This window comes from Phalacrocorax aristotelis, chromosome 6 (genome assembly GCF_949628215.1).
Source record: "Phalacrocorax aristotelis chromosome 6, bGulAri2.1, whole genome shotgun sequence".
In the NCBI taxonomy this organism is placed as follows: Eukaryota; Metazoa; Chordata; class Aves; order Suliformes; family Phalacrocoracidae; genus Phalacrocorax; species Phalacrocorax aristotelis.
The window spans coordinates 20,564,898-20,583,705 of record NC_134281.1 but is presented as its reverse complement, the minus strand read 5'-3'; the positions used below and the strand labels follow the sequence as shown (position 1 = coordinate 20,583,705).

Below are 18,808 nucleotides of genomic sequence, written 5' to 3'. Positions count from 1 at the left end.
ATGTTAAAGAAGAAAGCACTATTTTAATGTTTGGTTTTGTTAAAAAAATAATTAAAATAACTTGCATAGCTAAACTGTTGATCTAAGGCTTCTATGAATGGTGTGGTTATGTTTGACAGACAATGTCCATTAAACAGAGAAAGACACTAGAAAAGCCCCATGACATTTTTTATTTTGTTTTTGTAACACGCGTGCACACACCCCGCTCTCTCTCAGGAAGGGAGGTCCCCATCTTCCAGCACCCTTTTGATGGAGGATGTCAGGACATCCTGCCCTTTCCTACACCCAGCTAGTCCCAGCAAATACCAGCGACTGCAGCTTCCACAGCCCGAGAGGTCCCCTACAAGCTACCACTGTTCCAAGGTCCCAGCCACGTTCCAGGGACATCCCCCACAGGTGAGCACAGCTCCTGCCTGGGACATCCAGATGTAACACAGGTTCCCACATTTCAAGTCTCCATCCTAACATGTTCACACACACAGTCACGCTCACCAAGTCCAGCTGTGCTTGGTTAGCCCAGCCCCTCCTTCAGAGCCCTGGCACCAAGGCAAGCAGCCAGCATGTTTGCTGTTGGGGCTAGGCCAGCCTCTGCACGCATGTTGCAGAGCAGGGCTGGGCTGAGTGCCGCTCCCTCCATGGGGAAAGGAGCTTCCCTGGCAGGAGCTCTGCCTTCCCAACCCCACATGCCTCACAACCCTCCTCCTCACTGAAAATGAGCACAGGAGGCTTCCACATGTGCTCCTCCACCTGCCCCAACATGACAAGAGGACTTCATCCTCCCTCCGGCTGCTGCAGAACACCCAGAGCAGGTCCTCCCTGCTCTGGCATTATCCCCCAGTGGGGCACTCCTAGCCAGCTCAACAGAGGTCAGCTCTGCTGCTGGCCCTACTTCTAGGCTATGTTTTGGTCAACCAGCTGCTTCTCCCCACACAGACAACCCAACAAGCAACCACTGCATGACAGAGGCCAGCATTTTATTTTTTTAATACGGAAATTAATTTAGAAGTAGAAAGAAAGTGTCTCCCAAACAATAAATATTATGCCTTCACGAAATAAATTAATGTAGAGATTCTGTGCAGGGGGAAATCACTCCAATCACAGATTCAACAGCAACCGGCACTGGGTCCAGCATCTCCTCCCAACCTTCTCCACTGCCTGGTGCAGTGGAGAAGCAGCAGTGAGCCCACCTACCCCCAGATCTGGTGGGCCACGACGGGGTGAAATGGGCCTTCACACAGACTGGCAGGGCCGCAGAGCTGGGGAAGTCACCAGGATTCCCCTCCAACGGCCACCAAGATGTCTGGGATTGCTCCACTCATCTGGCTCACAGTGCTGGCATCAGAACCACAGGACTAACCTACCTTGGATGGGACCCTCCAGAAGGGCCCAGGGGAACACGCCACCAGAGCCCTGCCCTCCTCACTGTGGCAGGAACCTGCCTAGAGCCCTCACACTAGTTTCATGTGAATTTGAAGAGGATGACAAACTGTTTGTGGGGTGTTCTGTTTCTTTTTTTTTCTTTTTTTTTTTTTAACCGCAATCCTGCCCACCCCCACCCCAACATACACGACACAGAAGCCCTCCCCACCCCGATCCCTCCCCAGTAAAAACGCTTTGTCCCCAACCTCTGCTGGAGTTGCCTCCCCGGCCAACACATCCCGGAGTGAGAGAAGTTCACAGATAAGGCAGTTTGTGTGAGAGGATGCTCAGCCCTGCCAGTGGTGAAGCCCATGCCTCCAGGCCTGAGAAGGGCAGTGACTCGCACCACTAAGCCTCCCCCTTCCAGACAAGACAGAGAACAGAGACAGACAGAGCGAGTGTGGGAGGGAGGCACTCCTACTGTTTGCATTGCTGCTTCCCTCCTCCACTGACTCGCTCCTCCAGCCCTCACAGGTCCACTCAATCCCTCTCCCCTCTCCCCGCTCCTAATACAATTCAGATCCTTGACAGCTAAAAAACAACAAAACCACGCCCACACCACACCCTTCACATCCTTCTCCACCCATTGCCATGGCCCAGAGGGGAAATCCTGACTCCCAAAAAGGTCCTGCAATTTTTGCCTCCTGGCCGAGCTGAGCAGAAGCTGGGCCCGTTATTTCCCTGTGATCTCTATAACATCATCATCTTTGTCCTCATCATTAGAGCTGCATCCCACCTCTGGGACCTCCTGGGGTTCAAACTGAGGCACCTGGGGCCGAAGAAGGCCCCCAGCCGGGTAGCCCGAGTGAGGGGACATGTAGCCAGGGTAGGCAGATGCCATGCTCCTGGGAAGGCTGCTAGGCAAGACAGGGGCTGGGAAAGGAGCAAACATCCTGGACTCGGGCAGGAGTGACTGCGTGAAGGGAAGAGAGTAATTGGGCAGCACCCCTGTCAGAGAAGGGTTTAGCATGAATGAGGGGACACTGGCGGTGGCTGAGGTAGCAGCAGAAGAGCTGGCGGTGCCGGCTGTCAGCAGAGGGTCAGTAGTCACAGGGAACACCAGATGAGGGTCTGAGAGTAAATTGGGCAGCTGGTAATAAGAGGAGCCAGTGCCCATGTACAAGGAGTTTCCTGGTTGGGAGGCAAATGGATGGGTTAGGCTGTGGTTTAAAGAGACAGGAGGCATGGCGAACCCACCAGAGACGGGGTACCCGTGTTCGTACGGCTGCACGGATGATGGCAACTGGCGCTTCTTCTGCTGCCTGCGGGCTTGCTCCTCTGGAGCCGATGGTGAGGTCGACTTGCGCTTGTTGCCCCGTAAGTCCAACACTGAGTGGGCATCGTCGTGTTGGCTGGTGGCCGGCAGGGCTGAAGACACAGAGGGAGCCATGCAGTGAGTCCCACCACACTGCTCGGCTCCTCGGGCTGCTAAGCCAGGTGCGTTGTCAGTGCAAGCAGCGTGGCCTTGTGCTGCATTAGTGGTGGGAGAGCTGTGCCGGGACTCCCGTGCAGCTGCTGCCTCTGCATACTGCTGCAGCTCGCTGATGATCTCGGGGCTGTCAGGGGATATGGGCCGAGTGAGCTCCTCCGCGCTTGGGAGCTGCGGTGATGAGGCACTGTGTCTGCCATTGCTTGCGGACTCCAGTGATGAGCTCTGGGAGCCTGGAAACAAGGAGATGGAGCAGGTGAGAAAAACAACTTTGGAGAAAACCTGAGGCCAAGAAGCAACAGTGAAAAGCAAGGTGGGGATATCATGGTAAGATTGTGGGGTCAGCTCTGAACACAGGCATGATGCAAAGCAGCCAGGGAACACTGCCCCAGACCCTTGGGTAGGAAAGCACATGAGCAAGCCTCACACAGTGCTCACAAGCTCCTACCTGAGACAGCTGTCCGACGGTCTTCATTGCCCTTTGGCTTCCCAGTGGTCCGGATAGCAAAAATCCGCCCGTCACTGGTCCGGATATACGTCCCTGGAAGAGGGGCAGAACAATTTCATTCATGATTTCTGTGAGCCTGTGAGGCTGCCTGGGCAGGAATAGGACAGCAGTACTGTATAAGGCCAGCACACAGATCATGCAGGGAGATCAGTGGGGGGTTTCTGCCCCCTTCCTCACTCCTCATTTCCACCCTTTCAGCTTTCCCAGTTGGAGTTCACCCCACTCCCAATGTGCTGCTGGTGGGAAACGTGGAACTTAATGCCTGGGACTAAGTTTGCTCTGGGACCACTGGGAAGTGTTTGGCTGCCCCAGTATATGCAGCGGGTGTTGTGAGAATGAGGCACCCAGCCGCAAAGTTCAACAGCTCCTCTCAGAGGCAGCAGCAGCCACAGCTGTAATAGCCCTGAAGCATCAGCTACAACAGCAGACCCAAACCATGGGCTGCAGTAGGGCCACTGCAGAGTGCAGATCTCCTCCCCATCTTGTTTCTTTTCCTCTCAAGGGACAGATTCATGCTTTTACATAATTTTCTTTGCTAATTAGCATTGTCCAGCACCCTATCCACAAGTCTTACCAAGACAGAGAGACTTACCTTTTGTCCCTCGGATGACATGGATGCTCTCACCAGCACTGATTCTTGCCTGTACATCAGTGGATGTGTTTGTACCTGGAATCACAATATCTGGCAGTGGGGGAAGAAACAGAACAGTGTTGGTGGAATTACACACCCAGCCATGATCAAGAGTGGGGAGGTGCATCACCAAACCCCTTTGCTTGCAGTGCAGCTGTCTCCTATGCACTGTGCTAGAAGTAAGCCCTGGATTTATTTCTGAGCAGCATAGGAAGGCAGCAGAAGCTGAGGAAGCAAAAGCCATGCTGCTCTGGCACAGTATCTCTCCTATCCCAAAAAGATCAGCTGGTGACAGTATTACAAGCCCTCTCATGGGAAGTTCTCTCCCAACAAACTGCCAGTCCCATGGTCCTTGTACACCTGCCGAGAGTGCTCCAGGTACAAGGGAAGCAAGTGAATCCAGAAAGGCAGAATCGGTGGCTCTGATGCCCATCTGCCCACAGCCCATGTGGGCATCAACAACTCATCCTGCTCATCACAACTGAACTCAATGGGAGCATCAGCAACTCACCTGTGGTGGTGACAATCTTCTGCACAAAGACACCAGCTCGCTGTAGATAGTTGATGGGGAAGTTGACAGCAGGGTTGGAACTTGAGGCTGATCCTCCACTGCCCATGGGGACATGCCGGGGCATCATAGGAATGGGGGTGGATTGAACTGGGCGGACACTTGCCACCGGCTTGTCCTCACCCTTGAGGGCTGGTCGCCTAGTGAGAGGAGGGAGGAAAGTGCAGTGCCCCCACTGATAGGGCTAAGCGTCCTCTGCCCTCTCACTTCACATCTACAGCATGGGAAAAAGGGGAAGAGGCAGGTACTCACCAGTTCCTCTGGCTAAAGGCAGGGATGCTCGTCAGACTCTGGTCACTGGCTGGGTAATACTGTGCGTAGGACGGCCGGGTGTAGGGGACGGATGCTCGCTTTTCCTCCTCATAGCTCTTCTTGGCTGCTTTCTTCTCTGCCTTGGTAAGCTTGTGCTCCTTCCGGTCGATCAGCAGTGACTCATGCTGAAAAGGCTCCTGCAACCCCACAGCAACTGAGGTTTTAACACCAACCCACCACAAGAGGGAACCAACATGCCCCAAATGGCAGCCACCCGGTCCCTGCATCAGCACTATTTCCATGCCAGGCCAGAGCAGGGAAGAAGGGACTTGGGAGGCAGAGCTGGTCATGACAAAGCATGTGTGGGGCAATGCTGTGGATGTGACCAAGGCTCAGCTTGAAGAGTGACAGAATCAGATAAGCCATTGCTCACCATTGCTAAGCCTGCCCAGCCAAGGCCGTCGCTTACCATGGGCACCCACAAGCCAAAGGCTAAGAGCGCAGCCAGAGCCCAATGGCACCCAGCCACAGGCCCACTCTGCAGCACCACCCTACCAGTAAAACTCTTCACAACACAGGCAAGTACTGGCTATCCCAGCTTTGTTTTAAAGCCACCACATGAAAAGAGCTGGCAGCAAACTGGGATATGCCATTGCCACCTTCCTGGCACAGCACCAAGTTGAAGAAAGGGGTGACCTACAACGTGCCCCCAAACCTGTCCAGGACAGATGTGGCTCTAAACCTGTAGAAGATATTGCAGGGAAGGGCAGGGCTCTTAGGGCCCTCTCTAGAGGATTTTTTACCTATTCCTAACCTGCGCACATATGCGTCCTTCTTGCCACCATGTCCCCAGCACAGAGTCATACTCCTCTAAACCTCCTCCTGCCTGTGCTCTGCTGTGCCAGCAAGGAAGCAGGTTGGTCTTACCTTGGTGATGAGGTGAGGATACTTGAGACAGGCTAACTGTAGAACAGACTCTCTCATCTTGCTTGGATTGAGGGAGAGTTGAGCAGGATCAGATTCCTCTTCCACAAAATGCAGCAGGTTCTCCACCTCCCGTCGGGTGAAGTTCAGCACTGGGTTCAGATCATCCACCACCCGGTCTGGAAAAGAGGGAACAAAGTGAGAAGAGAAGGGAAGAGATGGGTACTGCTGCCTGCTGCCCTTTCTATACTCCTGTCCTAAGAGAGATCCCTCCTTGCAATCTGCACGATCCCCAGAAGCCTTCTTCAAAGGTCAGGGCAGGGTGAAAAATCATCAGCTGTGTTCAGAGTTGAGCCTGTTTGACCAAGTCAAGCTGACAAATGCCTTGTGCTCCAGACTGCACAGCAATGCAGCGCAGGTCACTGAGCTCCTGGCATGCATGAACATGAAGCTAGTTATGGTGATGGCTGATTATGATGATCTCACATCGCAAGGCTGAAAACATAGAAGCCCTGGGACAGAACTGCAGCCACATCTGTACACGCCCTCCCACAAATCCCACCAAAAAGGCTCAAGTTAATTTCAGCACCTGGTTATTTACAGAACTCTTGAGTTAAAAGCTCAGAAAAAGCAGCCACAGTTCCCCCCTCACAAGAGCCTGAAAGTTTTCCTTGGACATTCCTTCCTGCACACAGGGCAAATGGGAGCACATGGAGAAAACATCTATATCCAGGACTCTCTTGGGAGCCAGGCCAGCCGCCAGGGAACTCCACCTCATGTGCAAAACAGCATGCTGAGCTGATCACGTCAGGCTGCTGCCTCTGCAGTTGGGTTTCGAGACAAAGAAGGACACAGGTAGCAGAACTTTTTGGGTCACCACAACCCTCAGCTGCATGCTCTATGAGAGCAGCTCAACAGCTGGCACAAGGCAGCACAACAGATACTTTTGGTACAAGGACAGGTCAGAACTGGAATAATGAATTACTCTTGGCTCCTAAGTAAGCACCAAAGTTATCAATATATACACTTTAATTTTACTATTTTTTCTCTCTTGCTGCTGGAGAAATGGAGGCACAGAGCTGTTTAATAAGTAATGACCAGTTTAAGTCAAGTAATGCCCAGGCGCAGGGGAAAACAATATGACTACCCCCCAAGTCTCTAGTCTCTTGTAGCAGCCAGGAGAGTAGCAGGGAAGGTAAATGGCACTGCACTGGACTGGCAGCACAACGCTGCTACAGGATGCTGGCTCTACAACCCCTACTGCTCTGCCACAAATTTCTTATAGGGTCTCATGTCACTGCCAAATCATAAACATCAAACAGTCCTAGGATAGTGTTTAAGTTACTTCTTTGGCTGTCTGGTTTTCAACCTTAAAAAAAAAAAAAGAGTTAAGACAACCACAGAAACAGGACTTAAAGGAGCTAAAAGGAGTGCAAACTAAAGAGTGGAGCGCCATGTCCATCCACGCTTACCTGACATGCCCTGCTTGGAGATCTGACGGTCATAGATCTTCTTCTCAAGGGTGTAATCAGAAACCAATCTGTAAATGTGGCATGGCTTCTTCTGCCCGTAGCGGTACACTCGGCACACAGCCTGGGCATCATGGCATGGATTCCAAGAAGCATCAAACACCACCACTCTGTTTGCTCCAATGAGGTTGACGCCCAAACACCCAGCACTGGAAATTAAAGGCAAATTTCAAATTGCTGCCTTGGCCAATTTTCAAAGCTTCTAGGCAGGACAGATGTCACATAGATGAGGTGTCTATGGAAAGTTCCCTCCAGTCATACAGGCAACTTCAAACCCACCTTTGATTTCCAAGACTGTTGTTAAGTTGTTGCAGAGAACTAAGGCTAAAATTCTACACCCCTAGGGAATTCAGAAGCAGATGGCATTATCATTCCATAAAGTCTTGAGAGCATATTACAAAGGAAGGTAAGAACTTAAAAACCCAGATGCACACAGAGCATCAGTGTGAGCCCTCCACTGTGCCTTTCTGCTCCACCCAACTTACCGTGTGGACAAAAGGAAGAGCCAAACAGAGGTGTTGCTGGGGTCATTGAACTGGTTAATCAGTCTTTCCCTTTCCGAGGCAGAGGTGCTGCCATCCAGTCCTGAGAGGAAATTAAGGACACATTTAAAAGCTCTTTATGTTTGGGGGAATCCCATCAGAAAAAAACCACTGCCCAAACACTGAGCTTTGGCACTGGTTCCCAACCAATTCTAGGTCTTCCTCAAGTCATGCACTCCAGGAGCTCAACTGGACCACTCTACCTCTAATTTTCCCAGCCAGGCAGGTGTAATGCAGCCAGCCAGGTTGGGATTTGTTCAACTCAAGCTTGCAAGGACAAGACTGGGAGTGTTACAACACACCTAGCCCATTAAGGCTCCCTATTAGGCAAGACAAACAGCAGCAAGAGCAGCAGGCACAACAGCCTCATGTATGTTTGAAGCTCGAGGAACCAAAAGAAAGCAAAATTGTGAAAGCCTTTGGCAAAATCCCATAGGCTGGATCTGAGCACAGAGAGTACTGGTCTAAAGGAGTGCAGGGGGTATCATGTTTCCTTTCCTGAGCAGCAGCTTGCTTCTGGCAGCGCTGCAAAAATCAGGAACACCATATCCACTGCTCCTCTCAGTCCTGGCCTGTAGAGTAGCCACACAAAGCAACAACCCATGCCAGAACAAGATGTAAAGCTGGGGAAGAGGGGAGGAGGAATTCACAGCCACAAGCTAGTGAAAGCATTCCATGGTGATGCTGGTTTGGGAAGCAAGATCTAGAAAACAGCCAGACAGGAAGCAAAAAGTATCTTTTACAACTTAAAAAAGCACTAGTGTGTAAGTGAGATGTTAAAGATGTCTAACATCTTCTGAGTAAGGTATCAAAAAGAGGATTTAGAAATTATGAGTTAGTTGCTATCAAACAGACACTGTCTTCCCAAGCAACTAAAGTAAGAACAATATGAAAGAGACTTCATCAGAAGAATGCTTCAGAAGAGCATTTTCACATCCAGGGACAACTACAAGTAGGTGGTGGGTGACGATGACTTCCAGGAATTAGTGTGTCACAGAGGATCAAACAGTGCCACATCAAAAGAGAGGAGGATTGGCTGCACTCACTGTAATAGTTGATGTTTCGGACCCAGTTGTGAACACTTCCATCTGAGCCTGGAGGACTTGGCATTGGTCTCTTTGCCAAAAATTCTTCAATGACAGATAGGGTGGACAAGCTCTGGCTGCAAAACCAAGATCTCTGTTCAGGAGAAAGGCCCCACAGCAGTAAAAGCGTATTATCAGAACTCTTCCCCAACCATGACAGCACTAACAGTTGTCAAACCCTGTTTGTGGCAGCACACCTCTGACTAGTAAATTTGATAGTGGCAGAAGTATAAAATTCATGGAGGAAAACCAGGATCTAATACAACAGAGGAGAAAAGGGGAACCACCACACCACTTACCCTGTGTAACAACCTCCTAATACCAGAGCGGTTCAACTACTCCGGTATTTAGTGACTGTAGGATCAGCTGTTGATAGTTTGCTTACCTGAAGACCAAGATCTTGTCTCCAAGCTTCACACTTTCCTCAATTACATGGAACAGTAACACCATCTTGGGTGAGTTCTCCAAGACTCCTGTCTGGTAATCACACAAGATGTCTTTGGCCTACCGAGAAATGGAAGACTATTATAGGTGGAGTTGCTCCTTCCCTGTTTAGTTCAACAATCCTGTCTCAAGGTGAGAGCAATAAGTCATTGCAGAGAGGTTACATACATCCAGCCAGGTTCAGGTGACAATGTTACTCCCAACTACTGCTGCTACCTCCTATTCCAGAAGCTCCAAATAACAAGCTTCCTCGAGTATGGGTGAATGAGCATCCTCTTAACCTCTCATGATTTTATCTCAAGACCTTTCCTCTAGACCACTAGATTTACCACAATCTTATCTAGATTAAACTTAACCCTAACACATTTTTTAGAATAACAAAGTCCACAGCCTTTTTGGTCAGATGAAAACAATGGTATAAGAGAGTGTTGCCTGCACTCCAGCCTCACAAGAGTCCCAAAATCCCTACCCAGTGCCATGCAGACATGCTTATCAAGATACTCTGTGGCAGAGAAAATGGATGAGAAATCCCCAACTCTTAAATAGAAGAGTCTTTCCTCTGCTCTAGGTTCAGAAAACTGCCCTAATAGAAAGAGGCACAGTCTTTCATAGTAAGTATCTAGTCTACTTTTACCAAAGCTCTCCAAATGAAGAGTTTTCCAGCAGTGGTACTCACCCACTCATAAGTAACGACCTGATTTGCTCTCTCCTGAAAGGGGTTGAAGCCAACACTCTGCAGGAACTTGCTATTGGTAGCTTCTCCAACTGATGATGCCAAAGCGTTACTCTCTGTTTTGACTTTAATTCCCTGAGGCTGGCAGCGGGAATTAGTACTTGCTGTGCCAAGGTCATCCACATCCAAATCCTGCTCATTTGCCAGATTTTCCTTCTGCAGAGCTTCATACAACACATCTGGATGGTTCCAGATCTAAAGGAGTAAGAAAAGAAAGTGGTTAAGCCTGCGCTAGCCTGCTGCCTGCCAATGATTGTGGACTGAAAGCCCCCACAGCCATTCAAAAGAAAGAACTAATACTTCAATCACCTCATCACCATTCCCATACAGAACTGTAAGGCACTGCAGAGAAAGCCAGTCTGACTGCATTAATGTAGTGAAAACAGAAAACATGACTCCACAATGACACAAGAAATAAACAGTCTTAAACAAAGCTCTCTTAAAACTGCCAGATTTTTTCCTTGAGAACAAAACAGAAAGCCACTATGCACCCCACACAGCATAAATGCAGAAGCTGCTTGTTTGCATTGTAGCAGGTAAATTGTTAAGGTGTCAGCCCAGTACTGGTTCAGTTGATGGCTATGGGTTTCTTGTACAAATTTGAACAAGACATTTAACGTTCCTGCACCCCAGTTCTGGAAGTGGGAATAAGAATTCTGCTGGGCCACTGCAGGGGCACCTGGGGAGAGAAGATGCACCTGGCAACCACATTTGTATCTCCTGTTTTCACTCATATTCCTGCCTTTCCCTTACATACTAGAATACTTCTTCGCAGCTCCTGCCAAAACATACCTTACAACAGACACAGAAAGCTTTGAGTGGGTTCAGTCCCAGCCAGCCACTGTTGCCTGCATCTCGGAAACGGTTCATGAACTCCGTATAAAGGGCCCGCTGGATCTTTGAAAGACGTACCAAAATGACATGTTCTTCCTTAGATGGGAGCTGAACCTTCAGCACATTGTGGCCTCTCCTGTGGAGGAAATAAAGAAAGAGAAATAAACAGAGGTAAGGGAATTTCCTAATCTGATGTCTCTGTGGCTGCCTGTTGGGTAAAAATTTTTACTGCTTGCACACCTGGCTGCAGGTAAAAAGACCTCTAGTTCCATGCTTCTCTAATGCACAACACTTCCAAGATACCCTCCCTCCAGCCAAATACCAACTGTAAGCACAATTACAGAGATCTCAAATCTTACAATCTTCTAGCACAGGTCACAGTGTTAGGAGGGTGACGAAAGTCCTGTTTTCCATGGCAGCTGACAAACAGAAATAAGATCTGAGATCTCTTTTTAGCTCTGCCGATGACTAAGACACTCCATCCAAGCCACTGGTCCAGCATCTTAGAAACCTCATCTGAGAAACAAAGCTGATTTATTTCCAGAGTGGTGGAGACGCTGTCACTTTTCAAAACTGAAGGTTCATGAAACACTTTCAGATCCTTGGGTAGAGGATGTCAGAAATGCACATCCAAATTAACTATTAAGACATCAGAATAAACCTGAGGTCACTCTGGTAGTTAGAGGTGGTGTTCTCCATTATCAGAGTCTGTGGTACCAAAGGAAACCAACTTTACTTCTACTCCCCAAGGCAAAACAGACCCATAAGGACAACTTTGCAGTTGACAGATTGAACAAGACAGATTGAGACAAATATGGAGCAGCTAACCTAAGGACTTCCTCTGTGGTTTTCTCTGTATGCTTAAGATCCTCCCAAAGTCAGATAAGGTACCTGTTTAAAACTCAAGCCTAAGAAGTTGGATAGATGGGCAAACATCAATTGTATGAAGTTCAACAAGGCTCAGTGCTGGGTCCTGCACTTGGATCACAACCACCCCATGCTGCACTAACAGGCAGGAAGAGTGGCTGGAAAGCTGCCCAGCAGAAAAGCACTTGGGGGTGTTGGTTGACAGGCAGCTGAACATGAGTCAGCAGTGTGCCCAGGTGACCAAGAAGGCCAACAACATCCTGGCTTGTATCAGCAATAGTGTGGCCATTAGGAGCAGGGAGGTGATCGTGCCCCTGTACTTGGCACTGGTGAGGCCACACCTGTAGTACTGTGTTCAGTTTTGGGCCCCTCACTACAAGAAGGACACTGAGGTGCTGGAGTGTGTCCAGCAAAGGGCAATGAAGTTGGTGAAGGGTCTAGAGCACAAGTCTTATGAGGAGCAGCTGAGGGAACTGAAGTTGTTTAGCCTGGAGAAGAGGAGCCTGAGGGGAGACCTTATCAATCCCCACAACTACCTGAAAGGAGGATGTAGTGAGGTGGGTATCATACTCTTTTCCCAAGTAAGAAGTGGTAGGATGAGAGAAAACAGCCTCAAGTTGTGCCAGGGGAGGTTTAGATTGGATATTAGAGAAAAATTCCTTGACCAAAAGGGTTGTCAAGCACTGGAACAGGCTGCTCAGGGAAGCGTTTGAGTCACCATCCTTGAGGTATTTAAAAGACATGTAGATGTGGTGCTTACGGTCATGGTTTAGCAGTAGACTTGGTAGTGTTAGGTTAATGTCTGGACTTGATAATCTTAAGGATCTTTTCCAACCTATATGATTCTATAAGGCAGCATGATTAGCTGTACTGCATAAACTCAGCAAACAAGCAGGCTAATTTGGGATGAAGGAGCTGTTTTGCATGGACTACACCATTAAGAACTCCTTGTGGACTCACCGCTGCACAAAGCCTTCCAGCAGGCTATGCAGGACATGACTGCGATACCTCATGAGACGAACATCTTGAGGGGTGCTGTCAATACACTGCCCATTCAGGATAGGGCGCTCAAACATGTTGCTGAATTCCTGCCGTGAGCCTAGAAAGTCAGGTCGGACAAAGTCTACCATGCACCAATACTCAATGAGGTTGTTCTGGAGTGGGTAGCCAGTCAGCACCACTCGCCGGCGAGAGCGGATGTTCTTCAGGGCCTGCGAAGTACTGGCATGGCAGTTCTTTATCCGGTGTCCCTCATCACAAATAACCACATCTGGGCCAGGGCGAGACAAAGCTTTCTCAATCCCTGAGGACAAGGAACATTAAGTGTTAGTTAGAGATGAATAAGACAAAGTTCTGATTTTATATGGTCACCAACTTCACAAAAAGAAGAGGGGTAGCTCTGAAAGACAAAAAGAAAAAAGCAGTATGCATGGGTGGCAGAGAGCAAGGCTGATTCAGGAAATAAAATGCATCTAGACACTAGCTCTGATCTAGCATAATGTGGTAATGACCAGACATGACTGTCTCTTGATTTCTGCTCAATGACCTGCATTGCATCAAATTCAGTGTCTTGCATCAGACTGGTAAATCTCACACAGACAAATCACCAAGTTTGGTGAACTGACTTCCATGCTTACTTGCAGCTACTGCAAGAAATGAAAGATTCAATCAAAGCTCAACAACCTTCTGTCTCCAAAGAAACTATCCTGCCCAGCAAAGTTTGATCATGTCAGGGGTGCTAAAAGCAAGTTACAGGTTGTTTCCCTGTGCTGCCAGCATTGACAGCCAGCTGGACAACAGGATCACTCACTCTCTCAAGGACTGGCCTCCCACCTTTCAGAAGCTCTTGCTGCCTGTCTTCCTCATCTAAGTCAATAATGACAGGGCCAGCTTGTTTCTTTGTTTTCTTCTTCCTGCCAGTGGCAAAGGACTTCTTCAGTGAGAGGAGACGGTACATCTCGTATCCCATCAGCAGCACACCACCCTCTGTCACCCAGTCATTCACCACCTTTGCACGTGCAGCTGTTGTTCTGTAAAACAAACCAACCAAATAAACTGTAAGCTTTCCCTCCAGTTTCAGTTTGAACCACTGGATTGGAGTCTGCTGAGAAAAAAAGACTCATTCAATTAATTAAAGCACTTTCTCACATCAAACCAGACAGGGGAATACAATAAAGTTTCTTTAGGAGACAATCTGGTACAGGGGAAAAGAAAAAAGCCTTTTATGTGCCAGGTGTAGCAGGGTTGAGACTGACAAATCCTTATGGGAACTAAGCTGTAGAATTTTGTCAAGTACAAAAGCATAACAAACTTGAGAGCATAATTTTTAAAGAGCTGTTGAGGAAACTGCATCTGCAAAAGTTAATTTTCAGAATGAGCTGCTAATGTATGTGGTTGTAATCATCATTTATGCCTTGTTGTTTTCTCTTCCAATGCTAGTGACCCTCAATTATTCCTTCCCTGCTAGCCTGCACAGTATTGGTTCAGATCAAAACACTGTCCTCACTCAGTCCTCCCAGAGGACACCAGATCCCATCCAATAGTAAACACATGGCTGGAGTAGCATCAGCAGATTCAAAGTACATTTAGCCAGGAGGTGAAGACCTCAAAGATAAGTGTATGAACATAGCCGATGAACTGAGTTCCCTAGGATCACTACACTGTCCTGATCCATACAAAACAAATGACCCAGAAAGAAGCAGAGATCAACAAGCCAAGAATACACTCCACACCAAGCTGTAACTGCAATCACTGATCTCTCTCCTTTCTGGACAAGGAGGCTCTGTATAACTTGCCAGAATCCCTCAAGGACAACACAATTCACAGAAAGTCACAGTTTCAGGTAGAAGTATCCCTAAGTGTGTGAAAAATCTCAGGGAAAAAAGCCCCTAACATTTAAAATACAAGAGATGTGGTATAGGGGACACATGCCTTACAAGTTGCAGGACTCTGACAGGATTAGCAGTGTACCACCAGAAACAAACCATAGCACTTCTGCTCCTCTCTGCAGAAGTAGCTGTCTCTGGAACTGAGTTCCTGATCTCAGCACATAGGGAAGAATAGAAAGGTGCATGAGCAGTGTGAGAAGGAAGTACAAATATAAACATTGAATGAAAGAGACAGTAAATCTCTCCCAGGTACCAAAATCCTCAAGACGGCACCCACAACAAATGCAGAGTGAGAAAGATCTGGAATTTGAGGGCACAGAATTAGCCCAACTAAGCCAGCTGCAACAGCAGTTCTCATAACAGTTCCATAAGAGGCAGTCCAAGAGTTCAAAAGGGCTTCTACTGGCACCTACTTGTGTTCATCATTCAGGATGTGGACTTTGAAGGTGCGGGGCTGGACCTCTTTGGAGTTATAATCAGCAGGAAGGTTTTCAGGAGCTGGGAGCCACATATTGAATTCTGCTAGCCAGTTTTGGAGCGTATTCACCTGAAAACGTTAGCCATAGAAGGATTAAAATCCCAGTTGAGTCACTTGGGATGTTAAGAGCAGAAATGAGAATAGGGAATGACACTCAGGTGGGCACAGACAGAGGAGCAGACCACAGCATGCAAACTCAGGGACATAGGGAATGAAAGAGGGAAAAGAAGAGCAAGGGTATGACAGAACTTGATGTGAGACAGGACACTAATCAATCTCCTCTAGACAAAGAAGGAAGAAGTGCAAGGAAGCCACTCAGCCAGTCCTTCATATGAGCTACTTACAGGTACAATGGCAAGAACAGTCTTTGCCTCTGTGTGCCGAAAAAGTACATCCAAGAAAGAGATGACTTGTATGGTCTTGCCCAGGCCCATGCTGTGTGCTAAAATACACCCAAACCCACTGCTGGTTTTAAATCTGTCCAAGGACTCAACCAAGTTGTCATACAGGAATCGGATCCCCCCAATCTAGACAGAAAAATAGAAAAGGTATTAGAATGGTGAGAGAAAACAACAGGATGGGTATGTATTTAGAGTGGCAAGTACATTAGGATTGCATAAACCATGAAAATATAAAGGAGATATTTCAAGTTCACTACAGTATTCTAATCTAGGGAAGACTCACAAAGTCATTATTTTTAGATCCTCATACCAATAAATTAAAATTCACTTATAGAGTGAGAATCTGAATTGGGGTTGATTAGTTTGTTTATAAATATAATTTTATTTTTAAAATGTTCATCTAAGTATACAAAGGAAAATATTCCTCTCTGTGGTAGGTATTACCACACCATCTATCACCAGGACAGTCAGCTAAAAAACCTTCATGGGCATCACAATGAACTCTAATTGTTATAAAATATTTTGCCTTTGAGAACTGAAGGAATTTCATTACAAGTACAGCCAGAAACAAGCAATACATTCTCACCTTTTATCTTGTCATTGAAGATAAGTGCGGGCTCTTGAAATAAGAGCTAAATACTCTGGTTATCATAGGACAACAATAGCCAAAATTATACATAGCCCTGGCCTTCCTTTAATTTGTCCTTATCATTTGAGTGTCCACAACAGCCACCACCACAACCAGACTGGTCACAGATCTCACCTAAGAAGTTCTGCTGAGATTACAAGGCAGGCTTGCCTGAATTAATTTCATTTTCAAGGCTAATAAAGCCTACCTGATGGGGCTTTACTGCATGTGCAAGCTGAGGAGCCAGGAAAATGTCCTCCTCATTTGGTGGGTGATTGATGTTGACAATGACTTGCCCCAGAGCATCTGACTGATTTAAGGCATCATTCACATGAGAGCCACTGCTCTCTTCACTGCCATCCTCTTCCCCTTCATTGCCAGAGTCACTGCTGTCCACAATTTGGAGGGCATCATCCTCTCCTGAACTTAGCTCAATCACTTCTGTAAAGTAACCAAAAGAGGAGAGAATAAGGGCAAAGGTTAACTTGACATCAGGAACTATCATGCATGGAAAAAAACTCGTTTCTGGAAAGTAAGGCTACTACCTTTTGCAATTCCACACTGGCCTAATGACCTATTGTGAACAAGCAGGCGCACATCAGGCCCCTCAGGCCAGCATACAAAAGCATTAGTTTCCCCATGTTTCAGAGGACATTAATTCGGGCCGATTCAAACAGAGCATGAGACAAGTTTCTGTAAGTGTTTCACATTCTCCTTTATGTGCCCTCTTAATCCCCAAACCCAGACATGCATGATATCTGTTGATACAATGTCTAAGGAGCACCAAGGAAATCAGGCAGAAGTACTCTACTGGTATAAAGGAGTCAGGTTAGATCCATTTGGGCAAGGGACACAAAATCCACTTTCAGCTACAGATCTGAATACTTAGATGGTCCTTTTATACACAGCAGATGATGCCACATCTCATGTAAGCATTCTGCAGCAGAGCACTGAGCAAAATTAAATGCATTTATAAAGCAGCAATAAACACAAGTTTGCAAGAGTACCTTATCGGCCAGGTTATAAAAGTCAGGTTAGGACTCAAAGGCCAGAACTGGCCATGTATTTGGAAACCAATAGGCCTACAAAAATCTGAAGTGATTCACTACTGGAGCATCTGACTAGATGAAAACAGGAGACTTGTGGCTAAATGAACAGCATATTGTAAGAAGACCACGGTGAGGCAATTGGTTGCTTACCATCTTTAATGCTGTTTTTCACTTTAGCATCATCTTCACTGCCACTGCTGGTACTATCTAGGCAGATCACATCCTCAGCCAGGACCTGAGGAGGAAGCTGGGTGGCCTCTGCTGTTCTGAAAACGATGTCCTCTACAAAGATAAATTACAAACAATAAGTAATTCATAATAATGGGGAAGGAGTCAAAACTGCTCAGAAACCAGACAGTATTTCCTTCCACTTTTGCTCCAATAACTTAGCCCTGGAATTTTCCATAACAGACTCTCACTGTCTACAGTACTGCTATGACTCAGCTTCCTGGGTCACAATCTCCTTTCTCAATATGCCAAAACAATAGCCCATTACTGATGGCACCCTCTCTATTGCATGCCCTGGCTGGGGCACACTGACCATACAAAATGCGGGTTTCTTTGGTAGGGTGGGACTCAGAAGTAAAAGGTGGTTTTCATCAGCAGAAAAAGCACCAACTGCTGGAGGGATGATAACTGTCCTTTGTCAGTCAGGACACTATAATAATTATAACCCACATATAATAAAAATTTTTTGCTGATGAAGACCATTTTTTTGTATGCTTAAGTATTGCCATGTGGGCAGAGAGGCTAGCTAACAGGGCCAAATAAGCACCGTTGCAGTGACTCAGCAAGCAACAACATTCTTCTGGGGCTACAACCTATTCCACAAGTTAGAAGTGTTTTAAATAGCTCTTATTCCTTACTCCCCATGCAAAAATGTTTTAAATACTTGCACTTGAAGGAGAATATACATTTTCTCAAGAGGCAAAGTCAACTGAAGAACTCCTTACCCCTGACACAACTTACAACTGCACTTCTCTGCCCTTTACACCAGTCTGAGAGGCTGTGCTATAAACTAGATCACTGAAATGATCAAGGTTAGAAGACAATGCAAGACAACATATTCACTGGAAGACAAGGGTGATGCTTAGCCATTTATACTGCCTGCTATTTCACTGCTTGCTGAAATGTGCAAGAAAGGACAAGGTCGTGTCGTGAACATATTTACACCCAGTCTATTCCACTACACCTAGTACCAGACCCATGTATTACTAGACAATTTACAGTACAAATGATCTGGACAAAGGACATGGCATTTCTGTCAAGTTCATTGGTTTAAGCTTCCATACCAGTTGGAAAGACAAGAGAGACCTTGTTCCAGCATCCTACTTACACACAATTAACTTGTCAAAATATTTTCAACAAAAGTTACCTGGCACTCTTCACCATGCAGCCACAGCACCTTGATTCAGAACTAGCTCAGAAGTGGAACTGACTACACTGAACAGAGAAGTGGTTTGGAACTGCCGTTTCAAGAGTTTACACTTGAAAGTCCAAGTGCAGCATAGAATCATAGAATGGTTTGGGTTAGAAGAGACCTTTAAAGGTCATCTAGTCCAACCCTCTGCAGTGAGCAGGGACATCTTCAACTAGGTC

General features: G+C 47.2%; 1 protein-coding gene across 7 annotated transcripts in view; it reads right to left on the bottom strand.

Annotated features, from left to right (window-relative positions):
• RAD54L2 (RAD54 like 2) overlaps nucleotides 1-18,808 on the bottom strand; it is a 72,154-nt gene that overhangs the window by 2,765 nt on the left and 50,581 nt on the right. For 6 of the 7 annotated variants that reach the window (XM_075096453.1, XM_075096458.1, XM_075096457.1 and 3 more), the window contains 18 exons: nucleotides 17,360-17,491; nucleotides 16,369-16,601; nucleotides 15,476-15,658; nucleotides 15,067-15,200; nucleotides 13,599-13,795; nucleotides 12,726-13,068; nucleotides 10,857-11,034; nucleotides 10,008-10,259; nucleotides 9,273-9,391; nucleotides 8,849-8,964; nucleotides 7,746-7,845; nucleotides 7,204-7,409; nucleotides 5,735-5,910; nucleotides 4,808-5,004; nucleotides 4,499-4,695; nucleotides 3,949-4,038; nucleotides 3,297-3,389; nucleotides 958-3,081 (listed from right to left, as the gene is read on the bottom strand). In XM_075096453.1, the coding sequence (XP_074952554.1) occupies nucleotides 2,093-3,081; nucleotides 3,297-3,389; nucleotides 3,949-4,038; nucleotides 4,499-4,695; nucleotides 4,808-5,004; nucleotides 5,735-5,910; nucleotides 7,204-7,409; nucleotides 7,746-7,845; nucleotides 8,849-8,964; nucleotides 9,273-9,391; nucleotides 10,008-10,259; nucleotides 10,857-11,034; nucleotides 12,726-13,068; nucleotides 13,599-13,795; nucleotides 15,067-15,200; nucleotides 15,476-15,658; nucleotides 16,369-16,601; nucleotides 17,360-17,491 (3,935 nt within the window). In that variant the 3' untranslated portion in view covers nucleotides 958-2,092. Of the gene's footprint in view, nucleotides 1-957; nucleotides 3,082-3,296; nucleotides 3,390-3,948; nucleotides 4,039-4,498; nucleotides 4,696-4,807; nucleotides 5,005-5,734; nucleotides 5,911-7,203; nucleotides 7,410-7,745; nucleotides 7,846-8,848; nucleotides 8,965-9,272; nucleotides 9,392-10,007; nucleotides 10,260-10,856; nucleotides 11,035-12,725; nucleotides 13,069-13,598; nucleotides 13,796-15,066; nucleotides 15,201-15,475; nucleotides 15,659-16,368; nucleotides 16,602-17,359; nucleotides 17,492-18,808 lie in introns of those variants that run through there. The other variant, XM_075096459.1, reaches the window with a different exon arrangement.